The sequence below is a fragment of the Brachycentrus maculatus genome, unplaced genomic scaffold, assembly GCF_059751285.1.
Source record: "Brachycentrus maculatus isolate JH-2025_06_01 unplaced genomic scaffold, ASM5975128v1 h1tg000315l, whole genome shotgun sequence".
Lineage (NCBI taxonomy): Eukaryota > Metazoa > Arthropoda > Insecta > Trichoptera > Brachycentridae > Brachycentrus > Brachycentrus maculatus.
In genome coordinates this window covers 553,648-573,736 of record NW_028281064.1, presented here as the reverse complement: position 1 = coordinate 573,736, position 20,089 = coordinate 553,648, and the positions used below count along the sequence as shown (strand labels likewise).

At 33.7% G+C, this 20,089-nt stretch overlaps 2 protein-coding genes across 5 annotated transcripts in view; one reads left to right on the top strand and one right to left on the bottom strand.

The window, feature by feature from the left end:
- The window catches only part of LOC148304457 (uncharacterized), a 42,379-nt gene extending 31,231 nt beyond the window's left edge, over positions 1 to 11,148 (bottom strand). For both annotated transcript variants that reach the window (XM_088268267.1, XM_088268268.1), the window contains exon 1: positions 11,042 to 11,148. In XM_088268267.1, the coding sequence (XP_088124393.1) occupies positions 11,042 to 11,073 (32 nt within the window). In that variant the 5' untranslated portion in view covers positions 11,074 to 11,148. The remainder of the gene's footprint in view (positions 1 to 11,041) is intronic.
- A 201-nt stretch (positions 11,149 to 11,349) lies between these two features.
- Positions 11,350 to 20,089, top strand: part of Kdm3 (Lysine demethylase 3) — a 329,361-nt gene continuing 320,621 nt past the window's right edge. The window contains exon 1 of one of the 3 annotated variants that reach the window (XM_088268253.1): positions 11,350 to 11,612. In XM_088268253.1, the coding sequence (XP_088124379.1) occupies positions 11,451 to 11,612 (162 nt within the window). In that variant the 5' untranslated portion in view covers positions 11,350 to 11,450. The remainder of the gene's footprint in view (positions 11,613 to 20,089) is intronic. The other 2 variants (XM_088268256.1, XM_088268255.1) reach the window with 2 other exon arrangements.

Below are 20,089 nucleotides of genomic sequence, written 5' to 3'. Positions count from 1 at the left end.
TTATTTTTTGACATCTCATCAAAGATGAAGAAGAATATGAAGGTCTGGGCATTTACGGGGCTGACGACCGTCATCGGCTGGTTTAAGTGATCACTTTACACACGTGTAACATTCACCAATTCTACCCATTATTGACAACCACACTACTCAAATTCTTGGAAGTTCTTTATATATGAACCAATTTAGAAACCTTGTTCTTGAATCACTAGAACTTCACTAGAGACATCTATTGGTGAGATGTAAAGAAGCTTTTTACTAAGCAGAAACTCTTATATTAGTATGTGAGGTCCAAATCCTGGATTATAATCACACACATGAGAAACGCCAGAAAATACCATTTTCATTTTTATAATTTAAGCTTATAATTATTATTAATGCCCAGACTTCCACATTCTTCTTCATCTTTGATGAGATGTCAAAAAATAATATGAAAATAACTCCTGTAATTGGAGATAATCCAGATTTTGTGAACAAGTATTTGGACACACTCAAAATGTTGTAAATAAATTATCTGGTCAAATTATAAGCTTAAATAATAAAAATGAAAATGGTATTTTCTGGCGTTTCTCATGTGTGTGATTATAATCCAGGATTTGGACCTCACATACTAATATAAGAGTTTCTGCTTAATAAAAAGCTTCTTTACATCTCACCAATAGATGTCTCTAGTGAAGTTCTAGTGATTCAAGAACAAGGTTTCTAAATTGGTTCATATATAAAGAACTTCCAAGAATTTGAGTAGTGTGGTTGTCAATAATGGGTAGAATTGGTGAATGTTACACGTGTGTAAAGTGATCACTTAAACCAGCCGATGACGGTCGTCAGCCCCGTAAATGCCCAGACTTCCATATTCTTCTTCATCTTTGATGAGATGTCAAAAAATAATATGAAAATAACTCCTGTAATTGGAGATAATCCAGATTTTGTGAACAAGTATTTGGACACACTCAAAATGTTGAAAACATAAGTTTTACTTCGAAATAAATATATAGTTTTGAAAAGGAATGAGTTATTGAAAGGTAAGGAGTTGAAAAAAGGATAAAAAATATTTGTTCAGAATATATTCTTTAAAAAAAAATCCAATACATATTCTAAAAAAACTGTACGCAAACAACACCTGTGGCTTCTCGCGCAGCCGGTCGCGTACTGAACTGTATATTTGAGAGTCTTCAAACCCTTGTCCGCATCCGATGGTGCATAGGGCACTGCATCATATAAACGCAGTGTTATCACGATCGTTACCACATGAAGGAAAGGTGATCAGCCCTCCGCTTCAGGTATCAGTCCAGGGTTATATTCAATAAATATTACAGTGAATAAATCACTTATACATATTTATTTGAACTTCGCCTAGGAATCGAACCCGGGACCTCCAGTACGGTAGCCGGGCGTGCTGACCATTACACTACGGAGGCGGACATGTGTATCTAAGTACATTACAGTAAACCCCCCCATAACGTAGAGATAGTTAGCGCGTTATGGGAGTGAATGTTAATGTTTTAAATTGTATTTTTACATTTTAACCAGCGGAAATGACAGAATTGAGTCATTATTAAATAAAAATACAAATTTAAAACATTTACCCTCTATAACATTATTTCTGATAACGCGGTACTCATCTCAACGTTATATGGGGGTTTACTGTATATTACGTATACTAATAGTATTTGAAAACAAGTTTAAACGTGCATATAAAGTCTTTGTCTGCGATGAAATGATGATATGTTTATCCTTTGTGCCGCTAGCCGCTAGTGACTAATATCTCCCTCTCTAAAGCATTTCAAGGATTTTAGGTAGTCATTTCTGTTGGGTGGTATGGGTAAGTACTAATAATATTCCTTCATCAATTTACAGACAAAAACATCGAAAAACGACACTGTACACTCGTAAATCGTCATTTCCATCGCCGGCTCCATACATTGTCCGTGTAAAATTACATGTAGTTGAACTTTGACATTCTTTGGTACTGAGACACAAATTATATGCAGAAGACTTGTGGCAGCAAGCCAAATCGAAGGCAATCAAAATATATATCCAAACGTACAAACGTGCTTATTATTTGCGGACGTTGAAAGGAATATAAGAAGTAATTTACTTTATATGTTTGACCCTTTCCACTCTGACCATTTTTTCTCATAACTGATCAGCTACTCTGATCAAAAATGCGACGTTTTTCTACCATTAAAATAAATATTTTGGTTCCCTAATTGTGGGACACTCTGTCTGGCAATTCATATGACCATGTTAATTAAGATTAACTGTATTTATCTGAAATATTTTTTGGTAGAATATACTTGGGTGATAGACAAATCAGTGATTAAAGTTATACCTGCGCCGGGCCAGACATTGCGGCCCGCGGAGCTGCCTACTAGAATCATACGGGCCAGAATGTCTAGCCTACAGAGTCGTAACAGTAAAAATATGTACTTTAAAAAAACTACGTATATTGATGGATTGGATCAACCATTAACGAAATCAAATTTTTGCGTGTTGATGAGAAAGGAATGTCGTAGGATAGTATGTCACTAAATAAATGACATTCAATATCCAAATACGTATGGATGTTAATTAAATTTTAAAATACACTTTTTCTTCTTCAAATCCTCATCCGCACCCGATGCATAGCACTGCATCATATAAACGCAGTGTTATCTCGATCCTGAACACATGAAGTAAAGGTGATTAGCCCTCCCCTTCAGGTACCAGTCCAGGGTAATATTAAATAAATATTACAGTGAAAAAATCACTTATATTTATTAGAAACCGAATCAAACCCAGGACCTCCAGTACGGTTACACCACTACGGAGGTGGACAATATTTATTTTTACTTACAAATAATATGTACCATTATTTAGAGGTACAAATAATATGTACCACTATTTATTTTAACCTATTATGACACGTGTTAATATATTCAACATCATTATCAAAAACCGAATGATATTGATCTTGAATTCATGAATAAGTTTTAATAAATTATGGTATTTATAAAGTAAAAGTTCAATAATAAAAAATGGATAGATATCATCCACAAAGTGACTGCCGAATCAATTAATAAACAAAATAATTGATTTTAAATAATTCATCCCTTCGTGGTAAAATTTATTAAATTTTAATTAATGTTTTACTTGTAAAATACCACTATTTCTTAAAATCTATTGCGACGTGTTCGATGCATTCCGTATCATTTTTAAACACTGTTACGGTGTTTGAAAAAGACGCGGAATGCATCGAAACACGTGTCACAATAGATTTTAAGAAATAGTGGTATTAACCAAGTAATAGTAAAATTTTAAAAATATATATAAATACTTTATCAACAAACAAAAGACTGCTGCTACCTATAAACGCTCTGCGTGTAACAATTAAATGAAGCAATATTTCAAAATCGGGTCAATGCATTTAACAGATGATGATCACGTCATAACTACTAAATGAAACGAAATTAATAAAACGCAATATCCTACTGATTTATTGTTTCATATGTATATAACAATAGTAGAATCTCCGTAATAAATAGTTATTCGAATTTCTTGTTTCTCAGGATACGACATTATAACATTCGTAATACAAAGTTAATAATTAGATATATCGAGCGAAAGTTCCTGGTCGATACACTGCGTAACTATGTACCCTGTACCTCCTTATTTGGATACAATCCGTGTCAAGGTGGGTAGCGGCGCGGGCCGTGAAAACCGAACTAAAGTTTACTCCACCACCTGTTAGTGCAGAACCATAGAGGGAGATACGAGTCACATGACAATCCGCAAAGTCCAAGACGCTCACAACACTAGCGGCCAATAAGGGGAATAAACTGCAGCCGGGAAGGTGGAGAGTGAAAGCGCGGCGGATGGCAGGAAGGGCCCACGCGGTGTGCACTGAAGATCACAGCGAGATGTGCAGTGGAGATGAGCTATAAATAACATCCGACTCTCGCATTCCTTCCGAGCGGTGAATCGTCGGCAGCCTCGGGGTGACTGACCAACTCCTGGAGAACAATCCGTAAATCTGTTCCGGTATCTTCTCTATACATGTGGAGTAATACAATGCGACTATCTTTATCGCAGATCGCAGTTCGATCATCTGTCGCTTACATTATCATCACACGGCCATTTCGTATGTTCTTGACTTAGATAAACAGTCGATTCGTGTCGTCGTCATTAGTCGTATCTATCTTAATGACTCTAGTGTCGTGAGTCAATGTACGTCGTCGTATGGCCACAATCAGCGCATGGACGGTGAGCAGTCTCCGAATCTCAATGTCAAAGATTAATCTCATCTCTCTTGCGATGACGGAGTATATTTTGATTAACGCAAATCGGGTTGATTTTGTAGATTTTTATTAACGCAAGACTACGCGTCCAACGTGTGGCGACCCATTGGCAGACTGTCGGACGGGAAAACTGAACGGGTGCGGCAGCTCTTAGGGCTAACATCTGGAGGTATGCGGTAAAATTAGACCAGAGCGGACAGCGAATCTGTGTTGGCCAACGGCACAACGCTGTACCGGACGCGAACATAAAAGCCGAACTTGATATGGTGCCAAATGAGACCGAAAGCTTCTATAGCTGATGCCAATTTCGACTGTCTAAGGTAGATTTGCTCATAGCGGTTATAATAATTGCTAAGGTGATTGCTGTAATACCGTATAATGCACCATGTTGGTTACGTGTGAATATAGGTAAATTGGATACCTAGAATGATGTGTATAATCATCTCGCCAAATATGGCTAGAATTCGATTTATGTCGATCTAATGTCGATTAGTGCCTGTGGGGAGGATGATTGGTCTGCTGAACGGCCTACCAAGAGAGGTGGATCTGTTTCATCTCAGCACTACTAGATTTGACATGACGTGTATACGTGATTTTTTTTTGACTTGTGATTTAAATAAAAGAAAATCTTACGCTTTATTATTTTTTATGCTTTCTTTAAAACATGCTGTTGTTTTCTTGTGATTAAAAAAAATATATAAATGAATGTATGCACCTTGTAATTGACTTCGCTGTCATGTAAATTGAAGTCAATTTAAAAAATCTAGGTGTATATAAAAAAAATTACGTTATGAAAACGAACACTAAAAACCTTAACACAGATGAAGAAGAATATGGAAGTCTAGGTATTTACAGGGCTTATAACCTGTCATAGGCTGGTTAAGTGAACACTTAACCAGCCATAAAGTGAACACTTAACTCAACCATGATATGATTCATACGCCGCTTCATGTGCGAGTATGCGGCAGTATCTATGGTCGATTTGAGTGAGCTTTTATTTCCCCCATAATTGACAACCACACTACTCAAACTCAAACAGAAATCTCATATGTAATATGAATATAAATCTAAATACCCAGACTCCCATATTCTTCTACATCAATGCTGATATGTCAAAATGTAAAAATAAAGTGGAGAAACCCAGATTTGTAAACACCCAAAATGTTTCGACTAAAAAGCTTTTTATTTTAGCCACACGAGCTTTCCGAATGCGTGTGAAATCTGGCAAAAGTACCCCAGGAATATGTGATGGAGTGTAAATTGCCACACCCTCTCAGAGCCGTAAATAGAATACCTATATCGGGTAATCAAGATCTCCGTACTTACTGCTACCCGCGGGGGATGTGGAGCAGACGCCTACCTTAGGGAACCTCAGTATCCTGTGGGAACCCCTTACCTACCGATATTATGTATTATCAATAGCAACCCCTATGGTGTTTAATCAATGCCATTATGCAGATCATTGATTTTCGAAACGTTTTCAATGTTTGTGACATTGGTAACGCTTTGTGACTACTACAATAATTCTGTACAATGATTATTTCCTTACAACATTTTGAGTGAGTCCAAATACTTGTTCACAAATCTGGATTATCTCCAATTATAGGAGTTATTTTTTATACTAAATATAAAAAATTACTCCTTTAATTGGAGATAATCCACATTTGTGACCAAGCATTTGGACACACTAAAAATGTTATTTAAAAATTTGGACACACTAAAAAGCGGACATTTTCTTGCGTTTCTAATGTATGTAATTATAATATGACTTCACATAAACATTAAAGAGTTTCTGCTCGATAAAAAGCTTCATTCATCTCACTATACATGTCTCTAGTGAAATTCTAGTGATTCAAACACTATATTTCGGATTTCAACAATATACATATATAGAAATTCAAGAATTTTTGTAGTGTGGTTGTCAATCATGGGTAGAATTGGTGAATGTTACACGTGTGTAAAGTGATCACTTAAACTATCCTATGACGATCGTAAGCCCCCTTATATGCCCAGACTTCTATATTCTTCTTTATTTATCTTGAGATGTTAAAAAATAATATCATTAACCTTCATTAAACAATTTTTCATCAATTGATTTGGCAGTCACTTTGTGGTAATATCTATCCATTTTCAATTTAAGTTTTACTTGGTAAATAACAATTTTTCTCAAAATCTATTGTGACACGTGTTTCGATGCATTTCGCATCATTTTCAACATAGTAAACTGTTTTCGGTGTTGATGTAATAATCGGCTTAAAATGATGCGGAATGCATCGAAACACGTGTCACAATAGATTGTAAGAAATGGTGGTATATATTTACCAAGTAAAACTTAAATTGACATATTTTTATTGGTATTTTAATAGGAGTTTAGTATTGGAGGATGTCTTTTCAGGGAACGTTTCACAATTCCTGCGTGGGATATAACAATGCTAATATCTAATAATATTATGCACCTCTTAAATTATCACGATTTCAGAAGCAAATGTGGGATTGTAATATTTGTTGTTGCAAAAAACGAAGAGACAAAAATATTTAAATTGCACGTTATCAAGGTCTGAACGTTTCGAACATCGTTGCAAACCCCATTCACAGTTGCAATGTGTATCGCGTAGGTACTACAAATAAACAAAAAGCTATTTTTACTTATAAATGATGGCATGCATAGCATTTTCGACATTTCAACAGAGATGAAGAAAAATATGGCAGTCTGGACATTTAAAAGGCTAACGACCCGTCATAGGCTGCTTTAGTGATCACTTTACACACGTGTAGCATTCACCATTCTACCCATGATTGACAAACTTATTACTCAAATTTTGGAAGACATAGACATAATATGATCCATCTCATGACGTTCCATAATTGAATTCGCTACACCCATCTATGATTGGATTTAGAAAGCTTTTATTAAGCAGAGACCCTTTTATTTGTATGCAAGATCCCAACCAGGATTATTTCACATACTGGGAAACGAAAATGTAAAAATAAAAAAATTTGGACGCACTCAAAATGTGACGTACATAGCAGTTCAACTCTAGGAAACATTTTGAAATCTTAACGATGACCATCCTAGCTGAAAATCAATTTGAACAATTGTTGGTACTTAGTAAACAAGATTAATGTCTCATGAAATCGGTTAGACCAGCATCACAAGAATTGCAACCGTTTAAAATGTTACACAACATAGGAAAATCTCGAAAATTTGAAGGTACCGAATCGTGTCGCGTCATGTGCCAATTATTCTGTTTTGACACAAAAAAGCAGTGTAAAAAATATGATTAGTTTTAATGACACCTTGTGAAAATATTTTTGTTTGTTACGTACGTATTATTAGTACCTAAAAAGGACGCAATTATAACTAACATTCAACATTTAAAAGCGCCCATACGAAAATCAAAGTATGAAAAAAGGAACTATAAAAAATTTGTACATGTCGCTCACTCTTTTCAAGAACGTCATAAATCAAAAAACTTGATTTTTCAGGAGAACGTTTTTAAAGTTTAAAAATATAATACAATGTATAAAAAATAAATATCAAGCCACTTATCAAACTTTTTACCGTGCAACAGATCTTTTTAGGTAAAACCTGAAGGTTTTTTTTCATTTGAAAAATATTTAGTTTATTTAAAAAAAAAATTAAACAATACCTTTTCTTCAAAATGCAAAAACAACATTTTAAATAAAATAAAAACATAAAGAAAAAAACAAAAAAGCAACGAGCGAATTCGTAATTTAAAAACGTCTATAATCAAATACATTTCGACGTAGGTACTAACAGTATTTTGCACGTTGTGTAGGTACTATGCATTAGTACCCAGACTGCCTAGCACTAAACAAAGCGACTAGAAGTCGAAATTTAAAAATAGCCCCGAGGACGCAACATAGGATTGGTGGGAATAATGCTCCTGACTTTTATCGTGCTGAGATTAATAATTAGAATAACGGACCGGAACGAATGGAGTCATAACAATATTGTAAGCAGTAGGTATCGATTTGCTGAAAGGTAACCTCGTGATATCGTATTTCACAGATCTCTTACTACTGCGTTGCGTAACTCCATGAAACATTATTGGTCTGTTTAACCCTAGAATACTAAACTATCGTAAAAATTACGACGGCATAATGACAAATAATGTTCGCGTCGTTTCCGCGCCCCCTGCTTCACAGTGTCTTTCTTCTGAAACAGAAGGTTAATCACCTTTCCATGTGTTAACGATCAAGATTACACTGCGTTTATGTGATGCAGTGCCCTACGCGCCATTGGAATGCGGATAAGGGTTTGAAGAATAACTTATGTACGTTGTCTATGGATTTTTTAATAAAAAGTTTTTACAGTTTTTTTATGGTATATCTCTTTACCATTTGAAAAGTTGTTGACATATTTTCATTCACGTTTTAATGGTTTTTATGCCTGATTATATAAATATAATCTACGTTTTATTTTGGATGTAATAATTACAAAAAAAACTGGTGCGTTAAATGATTTAATTTAGTTTTTAATGAACTGCATAATACAGAACATGTGCGCAACAGAATGCACCAAATAGTAACCTTGAAAGTGTGCAATTCGTGTTAATGGATAACCCTCAAATTATCAACGCTATATGTTTTTGTATATTTTTGTATTAATATCGATTTAAAAAACCAGCATACAACGGAAAACCGTAGAAGTACCTAACAATAAAGAGTAACCCAATTACGGATATCGTTGGATTACAATAATTTGACTATATTGAAAAATTAAAACTATTACAACAAGAAACATGTATTTCGATTGGGGTAATCCATTAACTGACTATTTATTTTTGTCCTCAAATTGGGACATCTACCAATTTTTACGTAATAGTAGACATATTCAAGAAAACACGTATTTTTTCAGTTTCTATGTATTAATAAAAAGAAAAGCAATGTTGATAAAGAAAATAAGAGGAATAAATATTAAAAAAAATATGTTGTTATATCTAAAAACGGGACGGTCCCGTTCAAAACGGGACATATGGTCACTTTAGTTATCCATCAAAATGAATCGCACCTTTATGAGGTCACTATTTTATACGTTGTCCCATGCATTCTCTCTGCGTTTTGAAACAAAATTCAATCATATTAAAGCACGGCTTTATTGCAAACAACGTGATAAAAAATGGAATATAATTCTTAAACAATATTTAAAAAAAAACAAATGAGTGGCAAATACATTACTTTTTTTAAATAGTTCAGCGAAATCTTTGTTGCGTTTTTATCATTTCATTTATTTCAAAAGGGATGGATAGGTGATCGAAAATCAATGTTTGATGGGCTTTGCCTTCAAGGTCGAAGTAGATTTCGCTTAATTAATAATAAGGAAGTAGGTACGTTTTATAATTTTATAAAATAATAATCCGTGTGTATTACAACGCGATTATGTATGTTAATATTAATAAAAATAATAACACAAGTTAATAAATCATATTGTAACACAATTACTATCCGACTTGATTCAGTTCATTTCAGTTTTACGTTCATTTAAATCACAAAATTGTTAAGTTTCGATGCGAACATAACATATCGCTCACTCCTTTAAAGAACGTCCTAAATCAAAATATTTGACTTTTCAGGAGAACGTTTTTAAAGTTTATAAATATAATACAATGTATTAAAAATAAATATCAGCCACTTTCTGCACTTTTTATTGTGCAACAGAACTTTTTATGTGAAACCTGAAGGTTTTTTCTCCATTTGAAAAATATTTAGTACATTTCAAAAAATAATTGAACAATACCTTTTCTTCAAAATGCAAAAACAACACTTTCTGCCCTGTAGCGGGTAAATATTAAGTTCAAAATATGTCTCTTTTGCTGGGATATAGTACATTTTCTGGGCATTTCGAAAACATGCACAACTGAAAATTGACGAATTTTGAATTATGACGTTCTTGAAAGGAGTGAGCGATATGCATGTGTCCATTATCTGTCTTGATACATTATATGCGTATTTAAGCGATGCAATTTAGTAAGCTACGGGAAAGTATGTTTTTTTTTTCACATGATTACATAATAGAATAACCAACGAATCTACAAATCAAAGATGTTCCTTTTGTGCATAGAAAAACTTAACAAAATGTGAATTAGTAATATTTTTTTTAAATAATAATCCGAGATACGCTACGCGAATATTTTTTAATATTTGTCTTCTGACACCCTAAAACTCATATAAAATATATTTACACAAGTATCAAGTCAAATGGCTTTTTCTTAAACATTATGACCGGTTTTTATTTGCATGAAAATATCAACAAATATTCTGAAAACATCCGGAATGATGAATTTATAGTTTTGACAGCCGCTATAAGATTTGACAAGACAAAATCTCACTTTTTTATTTCTTACCTACTAGAAACATTGCAACAGTTAATTTTAACATCTTGTAATATAATACGATATACCGCGTCAAGCTGATAAAAACAACGATGATTAATTAAGTTATAAATATCAGAGCGTTTGCACAAAGAAACACATCTTTATCTAGGAGTTCAAAATTGTACACCACAGTTGCCAGATGAAATGCTCGATTCATCGAAACCTTCTAGACTAAATTATTACACATTTTCAATATTATTTACAAACCACAATTATCAGTTATCGCTTTTGTTTAAAAATAACGTCATACCAAAATTTAAATAATAGCATAACAACTGTTAGCAACGGTCATTACGTTCCGTCATTAGAATTAACGAGAAGAAAAATGCATACAAAGCAAAAATAAACGTAAATAAAATGAATACTTACATGACAAGACGAGATATAATGGATGATATCATATTAAATCCACCTTTTTCACTCAATAGGCCTAATTTTCAAACCGCACCAAACACGACAGATCAGCAGTACGGACTGTTCGCCATATTGTAAAATAAAGGCAATGTTTTGATCATGTGATCACTTTGTTCGTCCATGATCAATAGCGCAGCGGCGCATGCGCAAAGCTACGGGAGGCCGTGACGTTTGCTTCGCCCGTACGGTGGCGCCCCCAGGTGAGAGAATTCTGTAGCAGCCAGTCGATTGCCTTCTCGTAGGGATTTCGTACGAATTCCTACTAGTTTCACTTCGTACTACGAGACAAGTGTCGTGCGTAAAAACGCAGGTGCATTAAAGTTTTTATTGCTGCGGAGTTTATTGTGAAATATGTGATATGTGAATGGAAATGGCTTATAAATATCGGGAGGAATTAGTCGGTAAAAGATTTCTGTCAGTGAGTGGAGTTTTAAAGTTAAATGTTTCAAAAATATCGGATTGGGGGTGGAAAGCTGGTGTTATCAGAGCTGCAAGTCACAAAGATAACAAACACAAAGATTTACAGGTATTTTCTGTCATGTATTCATTTTGTAAAAAAATATCTCGTCGATACAATGAGAATTTTCTTTTATTGTTTTTCAAATTTCACCCTTCGTCTGGGTTGCCACCTTCCGCGAAGAAACGAGCCAATGGGGTGGCTTAGATTACTAGGGCGTGGGCGGAAAGGAAATCTCCAGGACGGTGCACTTTTCTATTTTTCTCTGCAATCCTGACAGAAACTGCACTTCAAAATGCTATGACCTCTTACCCAGAGAAACTACGCACTCCAAAATCCAATATATTAAAACATTCATTACAGTTCAAAGATTCTTAAGACTTTGTGCAAAACTTTATTGAAATTGATTTTTCTTTGTTGCATTTAAATTTTATTGCCGCCCTGTGCAACTTAACGTATTTTTTAATATTCTTGTGTATGTGTATTCTATTCTAAAACATTTTGTTGCACTTTTCGATACTTAAAAATAAAATACACATTCGTTAAACGAAATATGATAAACAAATAAACATTTACCTACCTAACCATCAGAACTTATTTTTTTATACGTTATATTAAAAATTATTAAATTGATCCTAAACGAAATAAATATTATTGTTGCAATCAAATGACATTCCTTAATATTCTTACGCTGAATATGTTTTAATATGTACAATTTTTTTTATTTTGGCGGTTGTCGTTTATTGTTACTTACTCTTTATTCCGTATTATATTGACTTTTTTAACGAACATTTTCACTTGCCTGCACTTAAAATAATACAATTTTACCTTTTTTTAACAGTTTGCAGTCGATACGAAAAAAATTCAATCATATTTTAAAATCTTCTGTTTAAAAGGTCTAAGTTCAAGGTATTGACGGCTAGTTTTATGTACCTATTTACTATTTTCCTACACGTTTGAAGCATGTACCTCCTTTTGCCTTGAAAAGGTAAAGAATCGGCCCTGAATCTTGTATTATGAACCACATAACATCTCATTTACTGCCTACCTACGTAAATAAAATAACTCTACGTTGGGTTATCTACATTTTTGTACAACTTCACGAATAGATAGATACCTACCTTAGCTACACAACTTGTAGGTACTATTATGCAAAAAATGTACTTTACACGTGTTGTTTCTTTGTCCTCTATCCGCAAGCAATGGTACATAAGACACCTTATCTGATAACAGCGTTACCTTAATCGTAAAATTCATGAAAGCGAAGTGATCTAACTCACACTTCAAGACGTCGATTCCATAAGGAAGTTAACTCGTCAACTACGCGGTGTAGATGTTTTTTTCGGTAACTTTACTTCGCGACTTCTATTTATTTGTAACGACTTTGTAAAGGGTTGCTGATCTGGAGGATAAAGTGAAGATAAGTTGAAGTTATCTATTCATTATAATGCACTACCAACTGTCTTCACTACAGTGTTTAAAAATGACGCTGAATGCATCGAAACACGTGTCACAATTGATTTTATAAAATAATGGTATTCACGAACTAAAACTGCCGAATCAATTAATGATAAGTCTTTAAATCACTTACACAGGTATTTTAAATAATTTATTTTGGGACAGTTACAAAAGTTAACTTCATTTCTATAATTTTAAAAGAGCTCTTGTGGTTAATTTTTTTATACGAAAATGGTACAATTAATACAAATATTCTTATTTTATTAAATATAACAAGTGGTATAGAAAAAATAAAGTAAAACATTTTAAAGAAACGGCATATAAAGCGTGAAGAATGAGGTATAATATACTATCGAAAAATGAAAGAAGGTTTATAATTAAATTGAAAACAATGAAAAGTATGAAAAGTAATTTTATTTTACATAGTTAGTAATTTTAAATACGTTATAGACGTGGTAAAAGGGAAAGTAAGAAGTATCATTAAGTATTCAAAATTTACAACTTAAAATATCTGCAATAAGTATGTGTATGTTACTCATTCCACACAATGCATAGTTTCTCCCCCATTATATGTAACTATTAACATCAGACGTTTTTATTAATTAATTTTAGAAAATTTGACTTTATTTGGGAAAAGAATGATGAATTTTTCATAAACCTGTCAATATTTACTAAATTTATAAATAATTATTGGTAGGCATCTTTTAGAATACATAGCAACTTTTAGAATAATTCGTGATTTACGATTTGTCGATGTTGAAATGTTTTTTGCTTATGTAACAATAACTCCAATGAAACACGTGTCACAGTAGATTTTAAGAATTAGTGGTAAAACAGTAAGTAAAGTAAAACATTCATTAAAAAAGTAAAACATTAATTAAAAATGGATGGATTTCACCACAAAGGGACTGCCGAATCAATTAATGAATTTACTTAAAATAGTGTTTGCGTTATCAAGATGAGAATGCGTTTTTATAATTACTCGAATTGAAAACGTACAGTACATATATTAATTATTTCACGTATCCATATTTTTTCGATCAATTTATTATTAACCCGGTTGTGATGTTTATTGCAGATGGTCGTTTTCAAATTATTTTTCTTCTGCAATACCTTTAAAAGATTTCATCTTTACTTAGGAAATATATTTATATGCCCCTGAAAATTTTTCAGTTATTTGGAAGTGTTTTAAAAATGCAGTCGGCCTCGTTTACCGTAACACGACCTATTTTTTGCCTAATCCATAAGTATATCCTTCAACCCGCCATCATTATCTTACTTGCTTACATCATTCAAAATAGTTGTATTTTAAAATTATATTCAAAATATGTCTACATGAAATTGATACTTAATCGCTAATATTTTTTTAATAAATCGTTTTAATTACATGCAACAATAAAAATGTATAACGGTCATAGTTTTTGTAAAAGTAAATAACTTTACCATATTGTGTTTTCACATTTTGTTAATAGTATAATCTTCTAGTGGATGGCCTAATTACTCCCTTGTCCCAAATATAATAAGTAATAAGCGTGTAGTAGCTTACCCTACATATTATTTGAGTTCAAGAATACCTGAATACGTACATATTATATTATATAATGTGGTACATTCCCAATTTCAACGTAATTTGTGAATAATTAAGGGAAATTTAAGATTTTGAACAGATGAACATTTACATTTTCACTTATCTTCTGTTTGTGTCATGTCTGGTCCCCCTGATGTCGACTTTTACTTGAGAGTAATTGTCCTTGTCTTGGGCAGCGCCTCGACGGTCCCGATCCCCGTCCAATCTCGTATATTCCGGAGCCAGGAGATCTGTCTTCTGCCCACACCTCGTTGACCCTCTATTTTGGCTTTTATGATTAGGTGCAATAGCTCGTACTTCTCTCCTCTCAGCACATGCCCCAGATAGGGCACCTTCCGGGCCTTGATATCAGTCAGCAACTGTCTCCATACGGTCCACGAAATGCACTTATGTATCAGTGATTAAGACGAGAACACAATTTACGATTTTTTTAACAATTTTTATTTCAATTGAGCTTTCTACGACCGTTTATTATAATATTTCATAATTTTTCAAATACCCTTTCAAAATCGATTTTAAAATTTTCATCGCGTGTTATATAAGAATGTTCATGGTGAAATATATTCTGATAAATTGTTATATTATCTGAACAAACAATATGAATGTTCATAGTGAAATATTTAGTGATAAATTTTTATGTCTGAACAAATAAAATGAATGTCTTTGTTTAGTTAGAAAATGCATCAAACTTGACATATTTTCTTTTTTCCATCCGTTCGTGTTGCAACAAATAATATTGAAGGCCATTGCAGTTTGCAATAAGTACAGTCAGTCATCTTGTGATTGAAGTCGATGGTATTTATATTGCCACCATAGTATAAAGCTTTGTTCGTTATGGTTATTAATAATAATAACAATAAAATAGTAAAAATCTTTACGTAGGTATATAGTATACCTACATACTCGTACACTACAAAATGGATTAATATAAATGGTATAATTGAAACACTCTCCTTATCATTCATCGTTCACTTTGTGTAATACCGCTTTAAAAAAAAATATATTACACAAAGTAAACGATGAACGATAAGGATAGTGTTGTATTACCATACCACAAAGTTAACAATGCTTTTAGCATAGAAAAAAAGGTGTAATTGGAACCTGTCGTAAATTATATAAATGTTTAATAATACTTACACCAATTAAATGGAGTCATGTCTCGTGAAGCTGTATATATGAGTTCACAAGAGCCATCTATGTTGATAAAGAAAGCTTTTATTTGGCAGAGATCCTTTTTGTGTGTATGCAAGATCCACGTGAAATGAACGTTGCACGTGTATAAAGTGATCACTTAACCATCCTATGATAGGTCATAATCCCTGCAAATACCCAGACTTTTTCATCTATGTTGAGTTCATGTTCCATCCTTCATCTATGTTCCATGTTCTTCTTCATCTTGAGATATCACAAATGTGAAAAATAACTCCCAAGTGAAGAAAACGCAGATATGCGAACAAGTATTTGGAAAACATTTAAAATGTTATGAAATAATAGTATTGGTACAAGAATAGCAAGGCTGAAAACATTGCCTTTTTAAAAAAAAAATAGAGAAATATTTGTGTTTTTATTATTTACACAAATATTTCGTTTTCATACTATTTCTGAGAGCCTAAGCGGCTCATTATTAGAAATAGGCATCAAATTGTGGTAGAGTGAGTTCGAACCGAGAAAATCTGACTGAAGAGTCCGCGTCACTAACCACGGGACCACAACCCGACACCTTCATGCAATAAACGATCAATATAACACTGTGACTCTACGATACAGTGCCCAATGCTCTATCGCGTGTGCTTAAGGGTTTAAAAAAAATGTATATGTATATGTAACTTATATTTAGCGGAATAACGCAATTAATTTTATGATAATTTTTTTTATAAATTCCTTTGATTGCGATAAGTCGTAATCAGGTACATGCTACCTATTTTATTGAGGAACATCGACTTAAAACTGTTTATGTATATCGCAATAAATAATATAAACATTTAGTTCGCTGGCAATACCTTTAATCGGTCATTTTACCGTCGTACCGCACTATTGCTCATATTATCCAGACTGTCAGTTTGTGAAATACGCCCAAGGACGGGCCAAGTGTGCCGGTAATGCATTCAGTTCTCACAGCATAATTGAATTATGTAAATATTCGGATTATTAGCATGTGAATGTGTGATGCCTGTCTCAGTCGTGAGAACCGCTCTCCCTCTCTTTCATTGTTGACAAGGAAACTAACAGTTCAAGAAATAAGCGTGTAACGGAACGCCTTATTGCTTATTTCGCTGAAAAGTTCATCATTGGGAGATGTTCATTCGCATGCTGCAAACATACAAGCACATCGCGGTTTTCTTAGTAATCTTTTTTTTTAAACAATTTTTGCTTGGTAAACACCACTATGCTCGCCTCCGTGGTGTAATGGTTAGCATGTTCAGCTACCGTGCTGGAGGTTCCGGGTTCGATTCCCAGTGGGGGTGAAAATAAATATTGGTGATTTTACACTCGCGCAGGAATGATCACCTTGCCTTCATGTAACTAACGATCCAACCCCTACTTGCGCTCCACAAGCACATTTATAATGAGGTTGGAGCACTTCGTCAGCCTCTCCAGGAAGCCTGCCACAGGATGGTATGTGTGCTGAAGCGATCATATAACTCGCTCTACAGTAACGGGGTAACTTCATGAGGGCCCTGTATCCATTATTGTAACACGTTTTTATATCTCTTGCTCTTGTTTGTGTGAATTCACACCACAATACATAGGTATGTATTGCGTCCTATGTAGCGTACTGATGCATACATAGGACTTGAAATATTGATTTTTTGTAAATATTGATTGAAAATATCGGTTACCATGAGTAATATTTGGACTTCTATCTAATCAAAAAGAAGTATTCGGTATAATATGTAGGTTTTTTCTAGAATCTCACCATTTTAAGATAAATTGAAGACGCCTTTTGTTACAGGACCAAGGTATGGTACAGTTATACGTTACAGACACAGTCATCGCATTTTGGTCGCGTTGCTGTTACATAATCGATCATCCAGTGCACTCTCCAATCACGTACAATTTCATTCTATGCACAATACATTCCATTTCCTGTTCCTTTCAACGCGACCACACAAAACCACATCTCTAATGGATGGTCGCCATGGAACGGGTTCACGTTGATAAATCTCTTTACACGAGTAGAAAAGTACAAAAGAGTCCGTTGTTATAATATTTATGTGGTATGTTCAATTGAATTAATCTGCCGATGTGGCCTCTGCCTTTTCTTTTGTGGAATCCCTTCTATCGTCAAATCCGTCGGTGAGAACTTTCCTCCGTAGATCAAAATGGCCCACCCGCTGCTTAGTGTCGAAATGAAACCAAAGGAAATATATTACGACATACTGTTTTCGATCATTTTTTTAAATACTCTAAAAGCATCTAGAATATACTGTACGTACTCGTATATATGGCAAAAATCTTAATGATTTGTGAAATCGATTCTTTTCCTGCGCGATAAGGAAAGGTTTACGAACCGTTGCCACATCCTTTCGACATTTTAATCAACAATTATACTTTACTTTTAAATATTTTTTTGCTTTATTTGGAGACGGTGTGTTGGTTAAATGTTTTTATATTGATAAAATATGTGAATATATAATGTGCATATTTAAAAAGCTTACTACCCTTTGTTCGTTGATCTATAATCTTTCACATATTTGCCTATATAATTTTTCTCAATACATAAATGCTCCTCCTTGAATCTCTCTCTGTACCTCGCCAACTGGAATAGCCCTGGAAGGCTATTCCATTTTTTTATATATAATTTAGATTTTTTATTTATCCAAGACGGTCGCTTCTTTGCCAGTCATCTTTTACTTCACCTTTCCTTACATGATGTTCTGGAAAAGCTCGTACACTAAGCTTCTGAGTGTGTGATCCATCTACTCTGTATAGTGCTGTTTTATGATGCGGTATGCTTTTACGGTGTCTGCAGATCATTTTCAGCACTACTTCGTTTATGATAAAGTCCGTCCATAATATTTTCAGGATTTATGTGTGTTCACATCTCAAACACCCCTGATTTGTTAATAACTGCGACTTTAATATCCACGTCTCGCAATTATGTGGAAGCACAGACCACACTTAGTAACGGAGCATTTGAAGCTGAGAAAGTTTGCAGGATGTAAGAATATTATTCATGTCGAGGGATGTATTCCTTGCTGTTATTATCCTTATTTCATCTGAGGTAACGTCCGTCTTAATCTATGCTTCAATGTATTTGTAATGGGTGACTTCCTCAAGCGATTGGTCTCTAAAGCTGAGCTTAAGAAAAACTAGGTAATAACGAAATTAAATCAAGATTACTTCTCTTATATTTTTGATGCAAACGTATTTACAAAGAAAATTACACAGTTTGTATTGTCCACGTATCGCCCTTCAAGGAATCCCTGAAGGACACAGACGCCCAGGCAGACCTCCAAAAATGTGGAAAGACAGCTGGTAGTCAACATCCCAAGAGCTATAGATATCGTGAGGTGGGGACGACAACGAAGGTGATACTGGAATGATCATGTTAACAGAATGTCAGATGACAAACTTCCACGTATCGCCCTTCAAGGAATCCCTGAAGGACGCAGACCCCCAGGCAGATATCCAAAAAGGTGGAAAGACAGCTGGGAGTCAACATCTCAAGAGCTACAAGCGGAGGCACAAACAGATCCCTAGGATCTAGAAAAAGAAGAAGAAGAAGTATTGTCTGCCAACTTTTTTGTTTTTATCCATATAATAATACCGAAATAACAATAAAAAGCCAGAAAAAACGATTAGTTAGAAATATGTAATTCAGTGAATAAAATCTACAGTACCAATTTCATCCTACTTTATGTGTCCAAAAAGAAATCACAAATTGTGTATAAATATGCAATCGACTTTTTAGTATGATACGCACTAGTGTCCGTAATCTTTCAATTTTACTACACCTAAATTAAATAAATGGCTGTCGTTAAAACATTTAAAGTTTATTTAATTACCAACCAATTAAAAGTATTGGTCAAATGGAAAATACTTTTTTATTGATTTCATTGCACGTCTGCAACTAAAACCTGTTTTACTGAATTGTCTCAAATGTGTATGTACGTAGACACTAACACATGCAAAAAAATGTTATATCAACTACGACAGATTTGTTCAGTATGGCCAAGTCATAACTGTAAATTAGAACCGATTAGAATACTAATATCATGTTATGATACTTTTAATCGAACGTGATTGTATTCAGAAGTACATTAAATTAAATCTGGGTGGTAGATTTGCATTCTTGTATCTAGATATTTTATTCTCATTATTATTTAATTCCATGTATATCACATAAACATAGATATATTTTTTAAGATGACCCAGATTTTTATAAATAATTGAACAATGAGAGAATAAAGATCTCAATTCAGCCATAAGTACGAATATGCGAAATTCATAATGTGTGTTATTGGGACAGAAAAATAACAAAAATAAAAAAAAAACT